Source organism: Ascaphus truei, chromosome 22, assembly GCF_040206685.1.
Source record: "Ascaphus truei isolate aAscTru1 chromosome 22, aAscTru1.hap1, whole genome shotgun sequence".
Lineage (NCBI taxonomy): Eukaryota > Metazoa > Chordata > Amphibia > Anura > Ascaphidae > Ascaphus > Ascaphus truei.
In genome coordinates this window covers 13,295,296-13,313,747 of record NC_134504.1, presented here as the reverse complement: position 1 = coordinate 13,313,747, position 18,452 = coordinate 13,295,296, and the positions used below count along the sequence as shown (strand labels likewise).

The 18,452-nt window shown below is 56.9% G+C and overlaps 1 protein-coding gene across 1 annotated transcript in view; it reads left to right on the top strand.

Moving 5' to 3' along the window:
• Positions 1 to 18,452, top strand: part of RBFOX3 (RNA binding fox-1 homolog 3) — a 234,589-nt gene that overhangs the window by 215,834 nt on the left and 303 nt on the right. Inside the window, exons 6-8 of the mRNA XM_075579759.1 lie at positions 5,036 to 5,128; positions 17,208 to 17,268; positions 17,856 to 17,909. Coding sequence (XP_075435874.1) covers positions 5,036 to 5,128; positions 17,208 to 17,268; positions 17,856 to 17,909 — 208 coding nt within the window. The remainder of the gene's footprint in view (positions 1 to 5,035; positions 5,129 to 17,207; positions 17,269 to 17,855; positions 17,910 to 18,452) is intronic.

Here is an 18,452-nt window from a genome sequence, read left to right as displayed (position 1 = left end):
AACTCCCAGCGGCGTGGGCTCTGTATATAGCATGTAACTCCCAGCGGCGTGGGCTCTGTATATAGCATGTAACTACCAGCGGCGTGGGCTCTGTATATAGTATGTAACACCCAGCGGCGTGGGCTCTGTATATAGCATGTAACTCCCAGCGGCGTGGGCTCTGTATATAGCATGTAACTCCCAGCGGCGTGGGCTCTGTATATAGCATGTAACACCCAGCGGCGTGGGCTCTGTATATAGCATGTAACTCCCAGCGGCGTGGGCTCTGTATATAGCATGTAACTCCCAGCGGCGTGGGCTCTGTATATAGCATGTAACACCCAGCGGCGTGGGCTCTGTATATAGCATGTAACACCCAGCGGCGTGGGCTCTGTATATAGCATGTAACACCCGGCGGCGTGTGCTCTGTATATAGCATGTAACTCCCAGCGGCGTGGGCTCTGTATATAGCATGTAACACCCAGCGGCGTGGGCTCTGTATATAGCATGTAACTCCCAGCGGCGTGGGCTCTGTATATAGCATGTAACTCCCAGCGGCGTGGGCTCTGTATATAGCATGTAACTCCCAGCGGCGTGGGCTCTGTATATAGCATGTAACTCCCAGCGGCGTGGGCTCTGTATATAGCATGTAACACCCAGCGGCGTGGGCTCTGTATATAGCATGTAACACCCAGCGGCGTGGGCTCTGTATATAGCATGTAATACCCGGCGGCGTGGGCTCTGTATATAGCATGTAATACCCGGCGGCGTGGGCTCTGTATATAGCATGTAACACACAGCGGCGTGGGCTCTGTATATAGCATGTAACACCCAGCGGCGTGGGCTCTGTATATAGCATGTAACACCCAGCGGCGTGGGCTCTGTATATAGCATGTAACTCCCAGCGGCGTGGGCTCTGTATATAGCATGTAACTCCCAGCGGCGTGGGCTCTGTATATAGCATGTAACTCCCAGCGGCGTGGGCTCTGTATATAGCATGTAACACCCAGCGGCGTGGGCTCTGTATATAGCATGTAACACACAGCGGCGTGGGCTCTGTATATAGCATGTAACTCCCAGCGGCGTGGGCTCTGTATATAGCATGTAACACACAGCGGCGTGGGCTCTGTATATAGCATGTAACTCCCGGCGGCGTGGGCTCTGTATATAGCATGTAACACCCAGCGGCGTGGGCTCTGTATATAGCATGTAACACCCAGCGGCGTGGGCTCTGTATATAGCATGTAACTCCCGGCGGCGTGGGCTCTGTATATAGCATGTAACACCCAGCGGCGTGGGCTCTGTATATAGCATGTAACTCCCAGCGGCGTGGGCTCTGTATATAGCATGTAACACCCAGCGGCGTGGGCTCTGTATATAGCATGTAACACCCAGCGGCGTGGGCTCTGTATATAGCATGTAACACACAGCGGCGTGGGCTCTGTATATAGCATGTAACACACAGCGGCGTGGGCTCTGTATATAGCATGTAACACACAGCGGCGTGGGCTCTGTATATAGCATGTAACTCCCAGCGGCGTGGGCTCTGTATATAGCATGTAACACCCAGCGGCGTGGGCTCTGTATATAGCATGTAACTCCCAGCGGCGTGGGCTCTGTATATAGCATGTAACACACAGCGGCGTGGGCTCTGTATATAGCATGTAACACCCAGCGGCGTGGGCTCTGTATATAGCATGTAACACCCAGCGGCGTGGGCTCTGTATATAGCATGTAACTCCCAGCGGCGTGGGCTCTGTATATAGCATGTAACACCCAGCGGCGTGGGCTCTGTATATAGCATGTAACACCCAGCGGCGTGGGCTCTGTATATAGCATGTAACTCCCAGCGGCGTGGGCTCTGTATATAGCATGTAACACCCAGCGGCGTGGGCTCTGTATATAGCATGTAACTCCCAGCGGCGTGGGCTCTGTATATAGCATGTAACACCCAGCGGCGTGGGCTCTGTATATAGCATGTAACACCCAGCGGCGTGGGCTCTGTATATAGCATGTAACACCCGGCGGCGTGGGCTCTGTATATAGCATGTAACACCCAGCGGCGTGGGCTCTGTATATAGCATGTAACTCCCAGCGGCGTGGGCTCTGTATATAGCATGTAACACCCGGCGGCGTGGGCTCTGTATATAGCATGTAACACCCAGCGGCGTGGGCTCTGTATATAGCATGTAACTCCCAGCGGCGTGGGCTCTGTATATAGCATGTAACTCCCAGCGGCGTGGGCTCTGTATATAGCATGTAACACCCAGCGGCGTGGGCTCTGTATATAGCATGTAACTCCCAGCGGCGTGGGCTCTGTATATAGCATGTAACACCCAGCGGCGTGGGCTCTGTATATAGCATGTAACACCCAGCGGCGTGGGCTCTGTATATAGCATGTAACACCCAGCGGCGTGGGCTCTGTATATAGCATGTAACTCCCAGCGGCGTGGGCTCTGTATATAGCATGTAACTCCCAGCGGCGTGGGCTCTGTATATAGTATGTAACTCCCAGCGGCGTGGGCTCTGTATATAGCATGTAACACCCAGCGGCGTGGGCTCTGTATATAGCATGTAACACCCAGCGGCGTGGGCTCTGTATATAGCATGTAACACCCAGCGGCGTGGGCTCTGTATATAGCATGTAACTCCCAGCGGCGTGGGCTCTGTATATAGCATGTAACACACAGCGGCGTGGGCTCTGTATATAGTATGTAACTCCCAGCGGCGTGGGCTCTGTATATAGCATGTAACACACAGCGGCGTGGGCTCTGTATATAGCATGTAACATCCGGCTGCGTGCGCTCTGTATATAGCATGTAACACCCAGCGGCGTGGGCTCTGTATATAGCATGTAACACCCAGCGGCGTGGGCTCTGTATATAGCATGTAACACCCGGCTGCGTGCGTTCTGTATATAGCTGCGTGCGTTCTGTATATAGCTGCGTGCGTTCTGTATATAGCTGCGTGCGTTCTGTATATAGCTGCGTGCGTTCTGTATATAGCTGCGTGCGTTCTGTATATAGCTGCGTGCGTTTAACACGTGTAGGCGCTGCCTCGCGCGTAGCTTTCGCCCTGAGGTTTCAGGCCGGCGGGTTGGAGAGAGAGTCGCAAAGTTTTACTCTGGATTGTTCAGTCTGCAAAGTGGTTACCGCCTGTGACATTACACAGTAACCATGCTGTGATACTGCTCAGTAACCATGCTGTGATACTGCCCAGTAACCATGCTGTGATACTGCCCAGTAACCATGCTGTGATACTGCCCAGTAACCATGCTGTGATACTGCTCAGTAACCATGCTGTGATACTGCTCAGTAACCATGCTGTGATACTGCTCAGTAACCATGCTGTGATACTGCTCAGTAACCATGCTGTGATACTGCTCAGTAACAATGCTGTGATACTGCTCAGTAACCATGCTGTGATACTGCTCAGTAACCATGCTGTGATACTGCTCAGTAACCATGCTGTGATACTGCTCAGTAACCATGCTGTGATACTGCTCAGTAACCATGCTGTGATACTGCTCAGTAACCATGCTGTGATACTGCTCAGTAACCATGCTGTGATACTGCTCAGTAACCATGCTGTGATACTGCTCAGTAACCATGCTGTGATACTGCTCAGTAACCATGCTGTGATACTGCCCAGTAACCATGCTGTGATACTGCCCAGTAACCATGCTGTGATACTGCTCAGTAACAATGCTGTGATACTGCTCAGTAACAATGCTGTGATACTGCTCAGTAACCATGCTGTGATACTGCCCAGTAACCATGCTGTGATACTGCTCAGTAACCATGCTGTGATACTGCTCAGTAACCATGCTGTGATACTGCTCAGTAACCATGCTGTGATACTGCTCAGTAACCATGCTGTGATACTGCTCAGTAACCATGCTGTGATACTGCCCAGTAACCATGCTGTGATACTGCTCAGTAACCATGCTGTGATACTGCTCAGTAACAATGCTGTGATACTGCTCAGTAACCATGCTGTGATACTGCTCAGTAACCATGCTGTGATACTGCCCAGTAACAATGCTGTGATACTGCTCAGTAACAATGCTGTGATACTGCCCAGTAACCATGCTGTGATACTGCTCAGTAACAATGCTGTGATACTGCTCAGTAACCATGCTGTGATACTGCTCAGTAACCATGCTGTGATACTGCTCAGTAACAATGCTGTGATACTGCTCAGTAACAATGCTGTGATACTGCCCAGTAACAATGCTGTGATACTGCCCAGTAACCATGCTGTGATACTGCCCAGTAACCATGCTGTGATACTGCTCAGTAACCATGCTGTGATACTGCTCAGTAACCATGCTGTGATACTGCTCAGTAACAATGCTGTGATACTGCCCAGTAACCATGCTGTGATACTGCCCAGTAACCATGCTGTGATACTGCCCAGTAACCATGCTGTGATACTGCTCAGTAACAATGCTGTGATACTGCTCAGTAACCATGCTGTGATACTGCTCAGTAACAATGCTGTGATACTGCTCAGTAACAATGCTGTGATACTGCTCAGTAACCATGCTGTGATACTGCTCAGTAACAATGCTGTGATACTGCTCAGTAACAATGCTGTGATACTGCTCAGTAACAATGCTGTGATACTGCTCAGTAACCATGCTGTGATACTGTGTCACTTGGCGATACTGTGCCTGCTTATCTCATGTCAGATTCCCTGTCTCACCTCATCTCCTGAAACACACGCTCGCTTCCTCCCTGCGACTGTCTTGTCCTGCGCTCTTACTAACCGCCGTCCGCGCTCTCTCTCTCCTCTCTCTCTCCTCTCTCTCTCCTCTCCTCTCTCTCCCCTCTCTCTTCTCTCTCCCCTCTCTCTTCTCTCTCTCCTCTCTCCCCCTCTCTCCCCCCGTCTCTCTCTCTCTCATCCTCGTCTTCTGTCTCTGACCCAACGCGCTTTGCTCTTCCCTTATAGCGCCCCTCTGTCTTGTGTATAACCCCTCTGTTCTTGTCTTTAACACGCTTCCTCTTGGATCTCTCTCTCTCTCTCCGCTCCCCTGTCTGCTCCCCTTCTTTAGGGCTTTGGGTTTGTAACATTTGAAACTAGCATGGATGCTGACCGCGCCCGGGACAAGCTCAACGCCACAATCGTTGAGGGAAGAAAGATTGAGGTGAAGTTCAGATAAGTTTGTGTTTCTGCCAGAGAACCCAGAGCATTGTGTTGTGTACCTACCCGGGCAGTGTGCTGTGTACCTACCCGAGCATTGTGCTGTGTACCTACCCGAGCATTGTGCTGTGTACCTACCCGAGCATTGTGCTGTGTACCTACCCGGGCAGTGTGCTGTATACCTACCCGAGCATTGTGCTGTGTACCTACCCGGGCAGTGTGCTGTGTACCTACCCGGGCAGTGTGCTGTGTACCTACCCGGGCAGTGTGCTGTGTACCTACCCGAGCATTGTGCTGTGTACCTACCCGGGCATTGTGCTGTGTACCTACCCGAGCATTGTGCTGTGTACCTACCTGAACATTGTGCTGTCTACCTACCCGGGCATTGTGCTGTGTACCTACCCGGGCATTGTGCTGTGTACCTACCCGGGCATTGTGCTGTGTACCTACCCGAGCATTGTGCTGTGTACCTACCCGAGCATTGTGCTGTGTACCTACCCGAGCATTGTGCTGTGTACCTACCCGAGCTTGTGCTGTGTACCTACCCGGGCATTGTGCTGTGTACCTCACCCAGGCATTGTGCTGTGTACCTACCCGAGCATTGTGCTGTGTACCTACCCGAGCATTGTGCTGTGTACCTACCCGGGCTTTGTGATGTGTACCTACCCGAGCATTGTGCTGTGTACTTACCCGAGCATTGTGCTGTGTACCTACCCGGGCAGTGTGCTGTGTACCTACCCGAGCATTGTGCTGTGTACCTACCCGGGCAGTGTGCTGTGTACCTACCCGAGCATTGTGCTGTGTACCTACCCGAGCATTGTGCTGTGTACCTACCCGGGCATTGTGCTGTGTACCTACCCGAGCATTGTTCTGTGTACCTACCTGAGCATTGTGCTGTGTACCTACCCGAGCATTGTGCTGTGTACCTACCCGAGCATTGTTCTGTGTACCTACCTGAGCATTGTGCTGTGTACCTACCCGGTCATTGTGCTGTGTACCTACCCGAGCATTGTGCTGTGTACCTCCCTGAGCATTGTGCTGTGTACCTACCCGAGCATTGTGCTGTGTACCTACCTGAACATTGTGCTGTGTACCTACCCGGGCATTGTGCTGTGTACCTACCCGGGCATTGTGCTGTGTACCTACCCGGGCATTGTGCTGTGTACCTACCCGAGCATTGTGCTGTGTACCTACCCGAGCATTGTGCTGTGTACCTACCCGAGCATTGTGCTGTGTACCTACCCGAGCTTGTGCTGTGTACCTACCCGGGCATTGTGCTGTGTACCTCACCCAGGCATTGTGCTGTGTACCTACCCGTGCATTGTGCTGTGTACCTACCCGGGCTTTGTGATGTGTACCTACCCGAGCATTGTGCTGTGTACCTACCTGAGCATTGTGCTGTGTACCTACCCGAGCATTGTTCTGTGTACCTACCCGGGCATTGTGCTGTGTACCTACCCGAGCATTGTACTGTGTACCTACCCGAGCATTGTGCTGTGTACCTACCCGGGCATTGTGCTGTGTACCTACCCGGGCATTGTGCTGTGTACCTACCCGAGCATTGTGCTGTGTACCTACCCGAGCATTGTGCTGTGTACCTACCCGGTCATTGTGCTTTGTACCTACCCGAGCATTGTGCTGTGTACCTACCCGAGCATTGTGCTGTGTACCTACCCGAGCATTGTGCTGTGTACCTACCCGGGCTTTGTGCTATGTACCTACCCGAGCATTGTGCTGTGTACCTACCCGAGCATTGTGCAGTGCACCTTCCCGAGTATTGTGCTGTGCACCTACCCGAGTATTGTGCTGTGTACCTACCAGGGCATTGTGCTGTGTACCTACCCGAGTATTGTGCTGTGCACCTACCCGAACATTGTGCTGTGTACCTACCCGTGCATTGTGCTGTGTACCTACCCGGGCATTGTGCTGTGCACCTATGAGAAAAGAAAATATAGGACCCTTTCAGTGTGAGATGGGCAGGCAGATTATTGGAGATAAGGAAAAAGCTGAGGTATTAAACAAATTCTTTGCCTCTGTGTTTACCAGGGAAGAATCAAGTTCAATAGCAGCGCCACAGGAGGAAGCCACAACCTCCATATTAATGACCAATTGGTTAACTGAGGAAGAAGTTTATAAGCGGCTTGAAAAAATTAAAGTAAATAAGGCACCTGGCCCCGATGGCATACATCCATGAGTTCTCAAGGAGTTAAGCTCAGTAATAGCCAAACCATTATATTTAATATTCAAGGACTCCATTTCCACAGGCTCAGTACCACAAGATTGGCGTAAAGCAGATGTGGTGCCTATATTTAAAAAGGGAGCTAGATTACACCCGGGGAATTACAGACCTGTAAGCCTGACTTCAATAGTAGGGAAACTACTTGAAGGTTTAATACGGGATAATATTCAGGAATACTTAATGGAAAACAAAATTATTAGTAATAGTCAGCATGGATTTATGAAGGATAGATCATGCCAAACTAACCTTATTTGTTTCTTTGAGGAGGTAAGTAGGAATTTAGACCAGGGTAATGCAGTTGATGTGGTCTACTTAGATATTGCAAAGGCTTTTGATACAGTTTCACACAAGAGTTTGGTGTACAAAATAAAGAAAATTGGACTCAGTAATAATATATGCACCTGGATTGAAAACTGGTTAAAGGACAGACAACAGAGGGTTGTCATAAATGGAACTTTTTCAGGTTGGGCTAAAGTCGTGAGCGGAGTACCTCAGGGATCGGTACTGGGACCCCTGCTTTTTAACTCGTTTAATAATGACCTTGAGGTTTGCTGATGATACTAAATTGTGTAAGGTAGTAGAATCAGAGCAGGATGTAATTTCTCTCCAGAAGGACTTGGAGAGACTGGAAACGTGGGCAGGTAAATGGCAGATGAGGTTTAATACAGATAAATGTAAGGTTATGCATTTGGGATGCAAGAATAAAAAGGCGACTTACACATTTAATGGGGATACATTGGGGGAATCCTTGATGGAGAAGGATTTAGGAGTGCTTGTAGACAGCAGGCTTAGCAATAGTGCCCAAAGTCATTCAGTAGCTGCAATGGCAAACAAGATCTTATCTTGCATTAAACGGGCAATGGATGGAAGGGAAGTAAACATAATGATGCCCCTTTACAAAGCATTAGTAAGACCACACCTTGAATATGGAGTACAATTTTGGGCACCAATCCTAACAAAAGACATTATGGAACTAGAGAGAGTGCAGAGAAGTGCCACCAAATTAATAAAGGGGATGGACAATCTAACTTATGAGGCGAGACTAGCTAAATTAGATTTATTTACAGTAGAAAAGAGGCGTCTGAGGGGATATGATAACTATATACAAATATATTCGGGGACAGTACAAGGAGCTTTCAAAAGAACTATTCATCCCACGGGCAGTACAAAGGACTCGGGGCCATCCTTTAAGGTCGGAGGAAAGGAGATTTCACCAGCAACAAAGGAAAGGGTTCTTTACAGTAAGGGCAGTTACAGTGTGGAATTCATTACCCATGGAGACTGTGATGGCAGATACAATAGATGTGTTCCAAAAAAAAGGTTGGACATCTTTTTAGAAAGGTATACAGGGATATGCCAAATAAGTATACATGGGAAGGATGTTGGTCCAGGGAGTAATCCGATTGCCAATTCTTGGAGTCAGGAAGGAATTTATTTTTCCCCTTATGAGATATCATTGGATGATGTGACACTGGGGTTTTTTGTTTGCTTCCTCTGGATCAATAAGTAAGTATAGATATAGGATAAAGTATCTGTTGTCTAAATTTAGCATAGGTTGAACTTGATGGATGTGCGTCTTTTTTCAACCTCATCTACTATGTAACTATGTAACTATATGTCACTATGTAACCTACCCAAGCATTGTGCTGTGTACCTACCCGAGCATTGTGCTGTGAACCTACCCGAGCATTGTGCTGTGTACCTACCCGGGCATTGTGCTGTGTACCTACCCGAGCATTGTGCTGTGTATCTACCCGAGCATTGTGCTGTGTACCTACCCGAGCATTGTGCTGTGTACCTACCCGGGCATTGTGCTGTGTACCTACCCGGGCATTGTGCTGTGTACCTACCCGAGCATTGTGCTGTGTACCTACCCGAGCATTGTGCTGTGTACCTACCCGAGCATTGTGCTGTGTACCTACCCGGGCATTGTGCTGTGTACCTACCCGAGCATTGTGCTGTGTACCTTCCCGGGCATTGTGCTGTGTACCTACCTGGTCATTGTGCTGTGTTCCTACCCGGGCATTGTGCTGTGTACTTACCCGAGCATTGTGCTGTGTACCTACCCGAGCATTGGGCTGTGTACCTACCCGAGCATTGTGCTGTGTACCTACCCGAGCATTGTGCTGTGTATCTACCCGAGCATTGTGCTATGTACCTACCCAGGCATTGTGCTGTGTACCTACCCGAGCATTGTGCTGTGTACCTACCCGAGCATTGTGCTGTGTACCTACCCGAGCAGTGTGCTGTGTACCTACCCGAGCATTGTGATGTGTACCTACCCGGGCATTGTGCTGTGTATCTACCCGAGCATTGTGCTGTGTACCTACTCGAGCATTGTGCTGTGTACCTACCTGAGCATTGGGCTGTGTACCTACCTGAGCATTGTGCTGTGTACCTACCCGAGCATTGTGCTGTGTACCTACCCGAGCATTGTGCTGTGTACCTACCCGAGCATTGTGCTGTGTACCTACCCTGGTATTGTGTTGTGCATCTCAGTACTGTGCTGTGTATAGTGGCATAGCATCTCCCAAACATTCTCTGCACATAAAGTCTAAATATTTGGCTGTCTGGAGATCCGGGGCAGAGAGCCGGGTAACGAGGCAGAGAGCGGGGACGCCGGGTAATGGGGCAGAGAGCGGGACGCCGGGTAACGGGGCAGAGAGCGGGACGCTGGGTAATGGGGCAGAGAGCGGGACGCTGGGTAATGGGGCAGAGAGCGGGGACGCTGGGTAATGGGGCAGAGAGCGGGGACGCCGGGTAACGGGGCAGAGAGCGGGGACGCCGGGTAACGGGGCAGAGAGCGGGGACGCCGGGTAACGGGGCAGAGAGCCGGGTAACGAGGCAGAGAGCGGGGACGCCGGGTAATGGGGCAGAGAGCGGGACGCCGGGTAACGGGGCAGAGAGCGGGACGCTGGGTAATGGGGCAGAGAGCGGGACGCTGGGTAATGGGGCAGAGAGCGGGGACGCTGGGTAATGGGGCAGAGAGCGGGACGCCGGGTAACGGGGCAGAGAGCGGGGACGCCGGGTAATGGGGCAGAGAGCGGGACGCCGGGTAACGGGGCAGAGAGCGGGACGCTGGGTAATGGGGCAGAGAGCGGGACGCCGGGTAACGGGGCAGAGAGCGGGGACGCTGGGTAATGGGGCAGAGAGCGGGGACGCCGGGTAACGGGGCAGAGAGCGGGGACGCCGGGTAACGGGGCAGAGAGCGGGGACGCCGGGTAATGGGGCAGAGAGCGGGGACGCTGGGTAATGGGGCAGAGAGCGGGGACGCCGGGTAATGGGGCAGAGAGCGGGGACGCTGGGTAATGGGGCAGAGAGCGGGGACGCCGGGTAATGGGGCAGAGAGCGGGGACGCTGGGTAATGGGGCAGAGAGCGGGGACGCCGGGTAATGGGGCAGAGAGCGGGGACGCCGGGTAATGGGGCAGAGAGCGGGGACGCCGGGTAACGGGGCAGAGAGCGGGGACGCTGGGTAATGGGGCAGAGAGCGGGGACGCTGGGTAATGGGGCAGAGAGCGGGGACGCCGGGTAATGGGGCAGAGAGCGGGGACGCCGGGTAACGGGGCAGAGAGCGGGGACGCCGGGTAATGGGGCAGAGAGCGGGGACGCTGGGTAACGGGGCAGAGAGCGGGGACGCTGGGTAACGGGGCAGAGAGCGGGGACGCCGGGTAACGGGGCAGAGAGCGGGGACGCCGGGTAACGGGGCAGAGAGCGGGGATGCTGGGTAACGGGGCAGAGAGCGGGGGTCAGAGAGCGGGGACGCCGGGTAACGGGGCAGAGAGCGGGGACGCTGGGTAACGGGGCAGAGAGCGGGGGTCAGAGAGCGGGGACGCCGGGTAATGGGGCAGAGAGCGGGGGTCAGAGAGCGGGGACGCCGGGTAACGGGGCAGAGAGTGGGGACGCCGGGTAACGGGGCAGAGAGCGGGGACGCCGGGTAACGGGGCAGAGAGCGGGGACGCCGGGTAACGGGGCAGAGAGCGGGGACGCTGGGTAACGGGGCAGAGAGCGGGGACGCCGGGTAATGGGGCAGAGAGCGGGGACGCTGGGTAATGGGGCAGAGAGCGGGGACGCCGGGTAATGGGGCAGAGAGCGGGGGGCAGAGAGCGGGGACACCGGGTAATGGGGCAGAGAGCGGGGACGCTGGGTAATGGGGCAGAGAGCGGGGACGCCGGGTAATGGGGCAGAGAGCGGGGGGCAGAGAGCGGGGACGCCGGGTAACGGGGCAGAGAGCGGGGACGCCGGGTAACGGGGCAGAGAACGAGGGGCAGAGAGCGGGGACGCCGGGTAATGGGGCAGAGAGCGGGGACGCCGGGTAATGGGGCAGAGAGCGGGGACGCCGGGTAACGGGGCAGAGAGCGGGGATGCTGGGTAACGGGGCAGAGAGCGGGGACGCCGGGTAATGGGGCAGAGAGCGGGGACGCCGGGTAACGGGGCAGAGAGCGGGGATGCTGGGTAACGGGGCAGAGAGCGGGGACGCCGGGTAACGGGGCAGAGAGCGGGGACGCCGGGTAACGGGGCAGAGAGCGGGGACGCTGGGTAACGGGGCAGAGAGTGGGGACGCTGGGTAACGGGGCAGAGAGCGGGGACGCTGGGTAACGGGGCAGAGAGCGGGGACGCTGGGTAACGGGGCAGAGAGCGGGGGGCAGAGAGCGGGGACGCCGGGTAACGGGGCAGAGAGCGGGGACGCTGGGTAACGGGGCAGAGAGCGGGGACGCTGGGTAACGGGGCAGAGAGCGGGGACGCTGGGTAACGGGGCAGAGAGTGGGGACGCTGGGTAACGGGGCAGAGAGCGGGGACGCCGGGTAACGGGGCAGAGAGCGGGGGGCAGAGAGCGGGGACGCCGGGTAACGAGGGCAGAGAGCGGGGACGCCGGGGTAATGGGGGCAGAGAGCGGGGACGCCGGGTAACGGGGCAGAGAGCGGGGACGCCGGGTAACGGGGCAGAGAGCGGGGACGCTGGGTAACGGGGCAGAGAGCGGGGACGCCGGGTAACGGGGCAGAGAGCGGGGGACGCTGGGTAACGGGGCAGAGAGCGGGGACGCCGGGTAACGGGGCAGAGAGCGGGGACGCCGGGGTAACGGGGCAGAGAGCGGGGACGCTGGGTAACGGGGCAGAGAGCGGGGACGCCGGGTAACGGGGCAGAGAGCGGGGGGCAGAGAGCGGGGGACGCTGGGTAACGGGGCAGAGAGCGGGGACGCCGGGTAACGGGGCAGAGAGCGGGGACGCTGGGTAACGGGGGCAGAGAGCGGGGACGCCGGGTAACGGGGCAGAGAGCGGGGGGCAGAGAGCGGGGACGCCGGTAACGGGGCAGAGAGCGGGGACGCCGGGTAACGGGGCAGAGAGCGGGGACGCTGGGTAACGGGGCAGAGAGCGGGGACGCTGGGTAACGGGGCAGAGAGCGGGGACGCCGGGTAACGGGGCAGAGAGCGGGGACGCCGGGTAACGGGGCAGAGAGCGGGGACGCCGGGTAATGGGGCAGAGAGCGGGGACGCCGGGTAATGGGGCAGAGAGCGGGGACGCCGGGTAATGGGGCAGAGAGCGGGGACGCCGGGTAACGGGGGCAGAGAGCGGGGGTCAGAGAGCGGGGACGCCGGGTAACGGGGCAGAGAGCGGGGACGCTGGGTAATGGGTCAGAGAGCGGGGACGCCGGGTAATGGGGCAGAGAGCGGGACGCCGGGTAATGGGGCAGAGAGCGGGGACGCTGGGTAATGGGTCAGAGAGCGGGGACGCCGGGTAATGGGGCACGGGGACGCCGGGTAATGGGGCAGAGAGCGGGGACGCCGGGTAACGGGGCAGAGAGCGGGGACGCCGGGTAACGGGGCAGAGAGCGGGGACGCCGGGTAACGGGGCAGAGAGCGGGGACGCCGGGTAACGGGGCAGAGAGCGGGACGCCGGGTAACGGGGCAGAGAGCGGGGACGCCGGGTAACGGGGCAGAGAGCGGGGACGCCGGGTAACGGGGCAGAGAGCGGGGACGCCGGGTAACGGGGCAGAGAGCGGGGACGCCGGGTAATGGGGCAGAGAGCGGGGACGCCGGGTAATGGGGCAGAGAGCGGGGGGCAGAGAGCGGGGACGCCGGGTAACGAGGCAGAGAGCGGGACGCTGGGTAATGGGGCAGAGAGCGGGGACGCTGGGTAACGGGGCAGAGAGCGGGGACGCCGGGTAACGGGGCAGAGAGCGGGACGCCGGGTAACGGGGCAGAGAGCGGGACGCCGGGTAACGGGGCAGAGAGCGGGGACGCTGGGTAACGGGGCAGAGAGCGGGGACGCCGGGTAACGGGGCAGAGAGCGGGGGGCAGAGAGCGGGGACGCTGGGTAATGGGGCAGAGAGCGGGGACGCCGGGTAACGGGGCAGAGAGTGGGACGCCGGGTAATGGGGCAGAGAGCGGGGACGCTGGGTAACGGGGCAGAGAGTGGGGACGCCGGGTAACGGCGGCAGAGAGCGGGACGCCGGGTAATGGGGCAGAGGAGCGGGGGACGCCGGGTAACGGGGCAGAGAGCGGGGACGCTGGGTAACGGGGCAGAGAGCGGGGGGCAGAGAGCGGGGACCGCGGGTAACGGGGCAGAGAGCGGGACGCCGGGTAATGGGGCAGAGAGCGGGGACGCCGGGTAACGGGGCAGAGAGTGGGGACGCTGGGTAACGGGGCAGAGAGTGGGGACGCCGGGTAATGGGTCAGAGAGCGGGGACGCCGGGTAATGGGGCAGAGAGCGGGGACGCTGGGTAATGGGGGCAGAGAGCGGGGACGCCGGGTAATGGGTCAGAGAGCGGGGACGCCGGGTAATGGGGCAGAGAGCGGGGACGCCGGGGTAATGGGTCAGAGAGCGGGGACGCCGGGTAATGGGCAGAGAGCGGGGGCAGAGAGCGGGGACGCCGGGTAACGGGGCAGAGAGCGGGGGGCAGAGAGCGGGGACGCCGGGTAACGAGGCAGAGAGCGGGGACGCCGGGTAATGGGGCAGAGAGCGGGGACGCCGGGTAACGGGGCAGAGAGCGGGGACGCCGGGTAACGGGGCAGAGAGCGGGGACGCTGGGTAATGGGGCAGAGAGCGGGGACGCCGGGTAATGGGGCAGAGAGCGGGGACGCCGGGTAACGGGGCAGAGAGCGGGGACGCCGGGTAACGGGGCAGAGAGCGGGGACGCCGGGTAACGGGGCAGAGAGCGGGGACGCCGGGTAACGGGGCAGAGAGCGGGGACGCCGGGTAACGGGGCAGAGAGCGGGGACGCCGGGTAATGGGGCAGAGAGCGGGGACGCCGGGTAATGGGGCAGAGAGCGGGGACGCCGGGTAACGGGGCAGAGAGCGGGGACGCCGGGTAACGGGGCAGCGTTTCTTACACGCGAGTCCTGTGACAGACACATTCTCACGGCCTTATATCTGCATGTTAGAACGCACACGCCAGTCACGCGTGTGCGTTTCAGGAACAGCTGCTTCCGGGACTGACGATTTTCGGGATTAGGGAGAAAATGTTTAATCACAGAATTCACCCTATTGCAGCATTGCAACGTTTAGGGGAGGCCTTTCACCCCCACCCCACCCCCACCATCCCGTTAATATGGCGCATTCAATAATAGTATGGAGTATTCCAATCCCCCTCAGCAGCCGATGTGCAGAACGAGGCAGCCGGACTGTATACTTCCCCTATAAATCCATATTACCGGCCACCGGAGACCTCTTCCCAGGGTGCAGGGACATTGATGGTTAGAGGGCCGCAGCTGGGATATTGGGGGCCACAGCTGGGATATTGGGGGCCGCAGCTGGGATATTGGGGGCCACAGCTGGGATATTGGGGGCCGCAGCTGGGATATTGGGGGCTGCATATTGGGGGCCACAGCTGGGATATTGGGGGCCACAGCTGGGATATTGGGGGCCACAGCTGGGATATTGGGGGCCACAGCTGGGATATTGGGGGGTGCAGCTGCTATTAATTGAGTTTGACCCCCGATATTTGTATGTCTTTGTTCTGCAGAGATTAAGCTAGTTAAGACAGTTGGAAGCATTCAGACAATACTCAGTGTCACTCTGTATTGCAGCAGGTTAATGTCCCTGATGGGACCCCGATATTAATTCCTGCTTTAATCCCGTCCTCTGCTTCAAACGGAAGCCGAATACTTCACCTGAAGCAGCCTCTCGCTTTACCCCCCGCTACTCGTACTGACCCTGCCGGCTTCCTCTCCCCCCGCCCCCTTCCTCTCCCCCCGCCCCCTTCCTCTCCCCCCGCCCCCTTCCTCTCCCCCCGCCCCCTTCCTCTCCCCCCGCCCCCTTCCTCTCCTCGCCCCTCTCCTTTTCCTCCCTCCTCTCCCCCCGCCCCTCTCCTCTCCCCCCGCCCCTCTCCTCTCCCCCGCCCCTCTCCTCTCACCTGCCCCTCTCCTTTTCCTCCCTCCTCGCCCCCTCTCCTTTCCTCCCTCCTCGCCCTCTCCTTTCCTCTCTCCTCGCCCCTCTCCTTTTCCTCTCTCCTCGCCCCTCTCCTTTTCCTCTCTCCTCGCCCCTCTCCTTTTCCTCCCTCCTCGCCCCTCTCCTTTTCCTCTCTCCTCGCCCCTCTCCTTTTCCTCTCTCCTCGCCCCTCTCCTTTTCCTCCCTCCGCCCCCTCTCCTTTTCCTCTCTCCTCGCCCCTCTCCTCGCCCCCTCTCCTTTCCTCTCTCCTTCCTCTCCTCCCCCCTCTCCTTCCCCTCACCCCCTTTATCTCCTCTCCTCTCCTCTTTGCTTAGTCTCTCACTTTCCTTTCTCTCCTTCCCCCTCTCAATGCTCCCTCCTCTTCCTTCCTTCTCTCTCCTTCCCCTCGCCCCTTTCTTTCCTTCCCCTCTCCCCTTTCTCTCCTTCCCCTCTCTCCTTACTCTCTTACTTTCCTCTCTCCTTCCCCTCGCCCCTTTTCTCTCCACTCACCCCTATCCCTCTCTCCTTACTCTTTTACTTTCCTCTCTCTCCTTCCCCCCTCTCAATGCTCTCCCCCTTTCTCCTTCCTCTCTCCTTCCCCCTTCTCTTTCCCCCCTCTCTCTCCTTCCCCCCTCTCAATGCTCTCCTTCCTCTCTCTCCTTCCCCCCCTCTCTCTCCTCCACCTCTCCCCCTCTCCCCCCCCCCCACAGAGCTGTGTATCTGTTATTTCTTTGCGTTTCCCCTTTTTTGATGGTTACACGAATTGTTCAGGCAAAATATCCCTCCAACAATTCCGTCTTTGGCCGGACACGGTAAAGCGTGGCACCTGGCACATCCCTGCACTGTGGTTTGCCGCATCACCTCCCCCACGCCCCGCTCCGCCTGGCGGGGGGTGCCTCATCACGAAATATATGGGGGCTGCTTTTGCTGACATGAATTTCCGAGGCGCTCCGCCGATCAGGAGACGGAGGGATTAACTGCGCCATAAACCACCACGAAAACTGCTCCTATTAACGGCCCAACTTTGCGGAAGGAACAAAACCTTTTTGGACAAGAGTTATCGCCTCTTAAAAAAAAATAGCATTTTACTGCGACTGCATAATACAGATTGGGGTTTAATGCAGCAGTGAGTATACACGCAGGACACGTCTCACACAATCGGCTTTTCCGCACCCCGATGTCTGTCCCCTGGAAGGCGTTAACCTGCGTATCTTTGGGGGCAGATAATCCTTTTAAATTGCCACTTGTGGGTAAATGTATCTGTATGTTTTTTTGTTTTTTTTAAACGTCGCAAAACGCGCGGGAAAGTCCCGCCTGTCATTCTCCGGCACTGCAGGTGTTAATAGTACGGGGGGGGGGGTCGAGCCAGATACGGGGGGAATATAAACGGGTCCCGCTGATCGTGTGATCGCCCGGGTCTTGTGTCCGTCGCGTTTGGCGCCCGCTTGCTGAATCTGTCCCCCTCTGTCTCCCGTGACAGGTGAATAACGCCACAGCGCGGGTGATGACGAACAAGAAGCCCCTTAACCCTTACACGAACGGTAAGCCGTCGCCCGCCTAGGAGGGGTGGGGGGCCGGGGATGCGCTTATTTAGGATAATTATTGGGGGTGAAAAGATTCATCGGGAACAGGAAACCAGGGGGGCTGTTCTGTGGGGGGCAGTTTGTATAGACGTTACAAACATGAACATACAGGCCCATGTTTACTAAGTGGGGCTACTCATTAAGACGCCTTTCAGCCGCACTCACTGGAGAACAGCGCTGTGTGTTATAGAGAGGCGCTGTGTGTTATAGAGAGGCGCTGCTTATCACATTTTTCCACAAGACTGTGGGCTTGGTTACTGTGACGGGGGGGGGGGGCAACTCCAGTCCTCAAGGGCCACTGCCGGGTATCAAGATATCCCTGCTTCAGCACAGGTGGGTCAATCTTCAACTGAGCCACCTGTGCTGAAGCGGGGATATCCCGATGCCTGGTAGTGGCCCCCCTGCACTCTGACCGCTGTATTCTGTGCACCCCACGACTTCCTTTACTTAACCCCGAAATACGTGGGATGTGTCAGAGATGGCGGAGTCCTGTGGCCACGTTTCCACGTTTTCACGTTTCCTTACCTCTCTCGTGGATCTTGCAGGCTGGAAGTTAAACCCGGTGGTGGGAGCAGTATATGGGCCGGAGTTCTATGCAGGTACGTCTGCCGTGATACCCGCCCCTCGCATACACGTCGGCAATAACCAGCACACACACACGAGCGTGGGTGGCGAGAGAGGGGAAGGGCGATTAGGGGGGTACAGGGGTGCTGCAGTCATTATTATTATAGGGGATACATAAATATTATTATAGGCGGCGGCCAGCTCCAGTTCTCACGGGCCAGGTATTAGGGATATCCCTGCTTCAGCACAGGTGGCTCAGTCTTCGACTGCACCGCCTGTGCTGAAGCAGGGCTACCCTGGTGACCTGTTGGGGGCCCTTGAAGACGGGAGTAGGCCGCCCCTGGGATATGACATGTGGGGATAATGCAGAGACAGTACCCCGGGGGCCGCGGGGTAAATATCTGCTGCGGGTAATTATTCTGCGTCTCGGGGCTTCAGCTTCTATATCTGTCTGCGTCGCCCTAAAGAATGAGAGGTGGAGGCACAGACAGCTCCCCCCGTAATAACTGCCTAAACCTCCTGCAAACCGCGGGGTCAGCGCCTGACCCTCCCCCCGCCTGCGGTCACTGAGCTGTCTC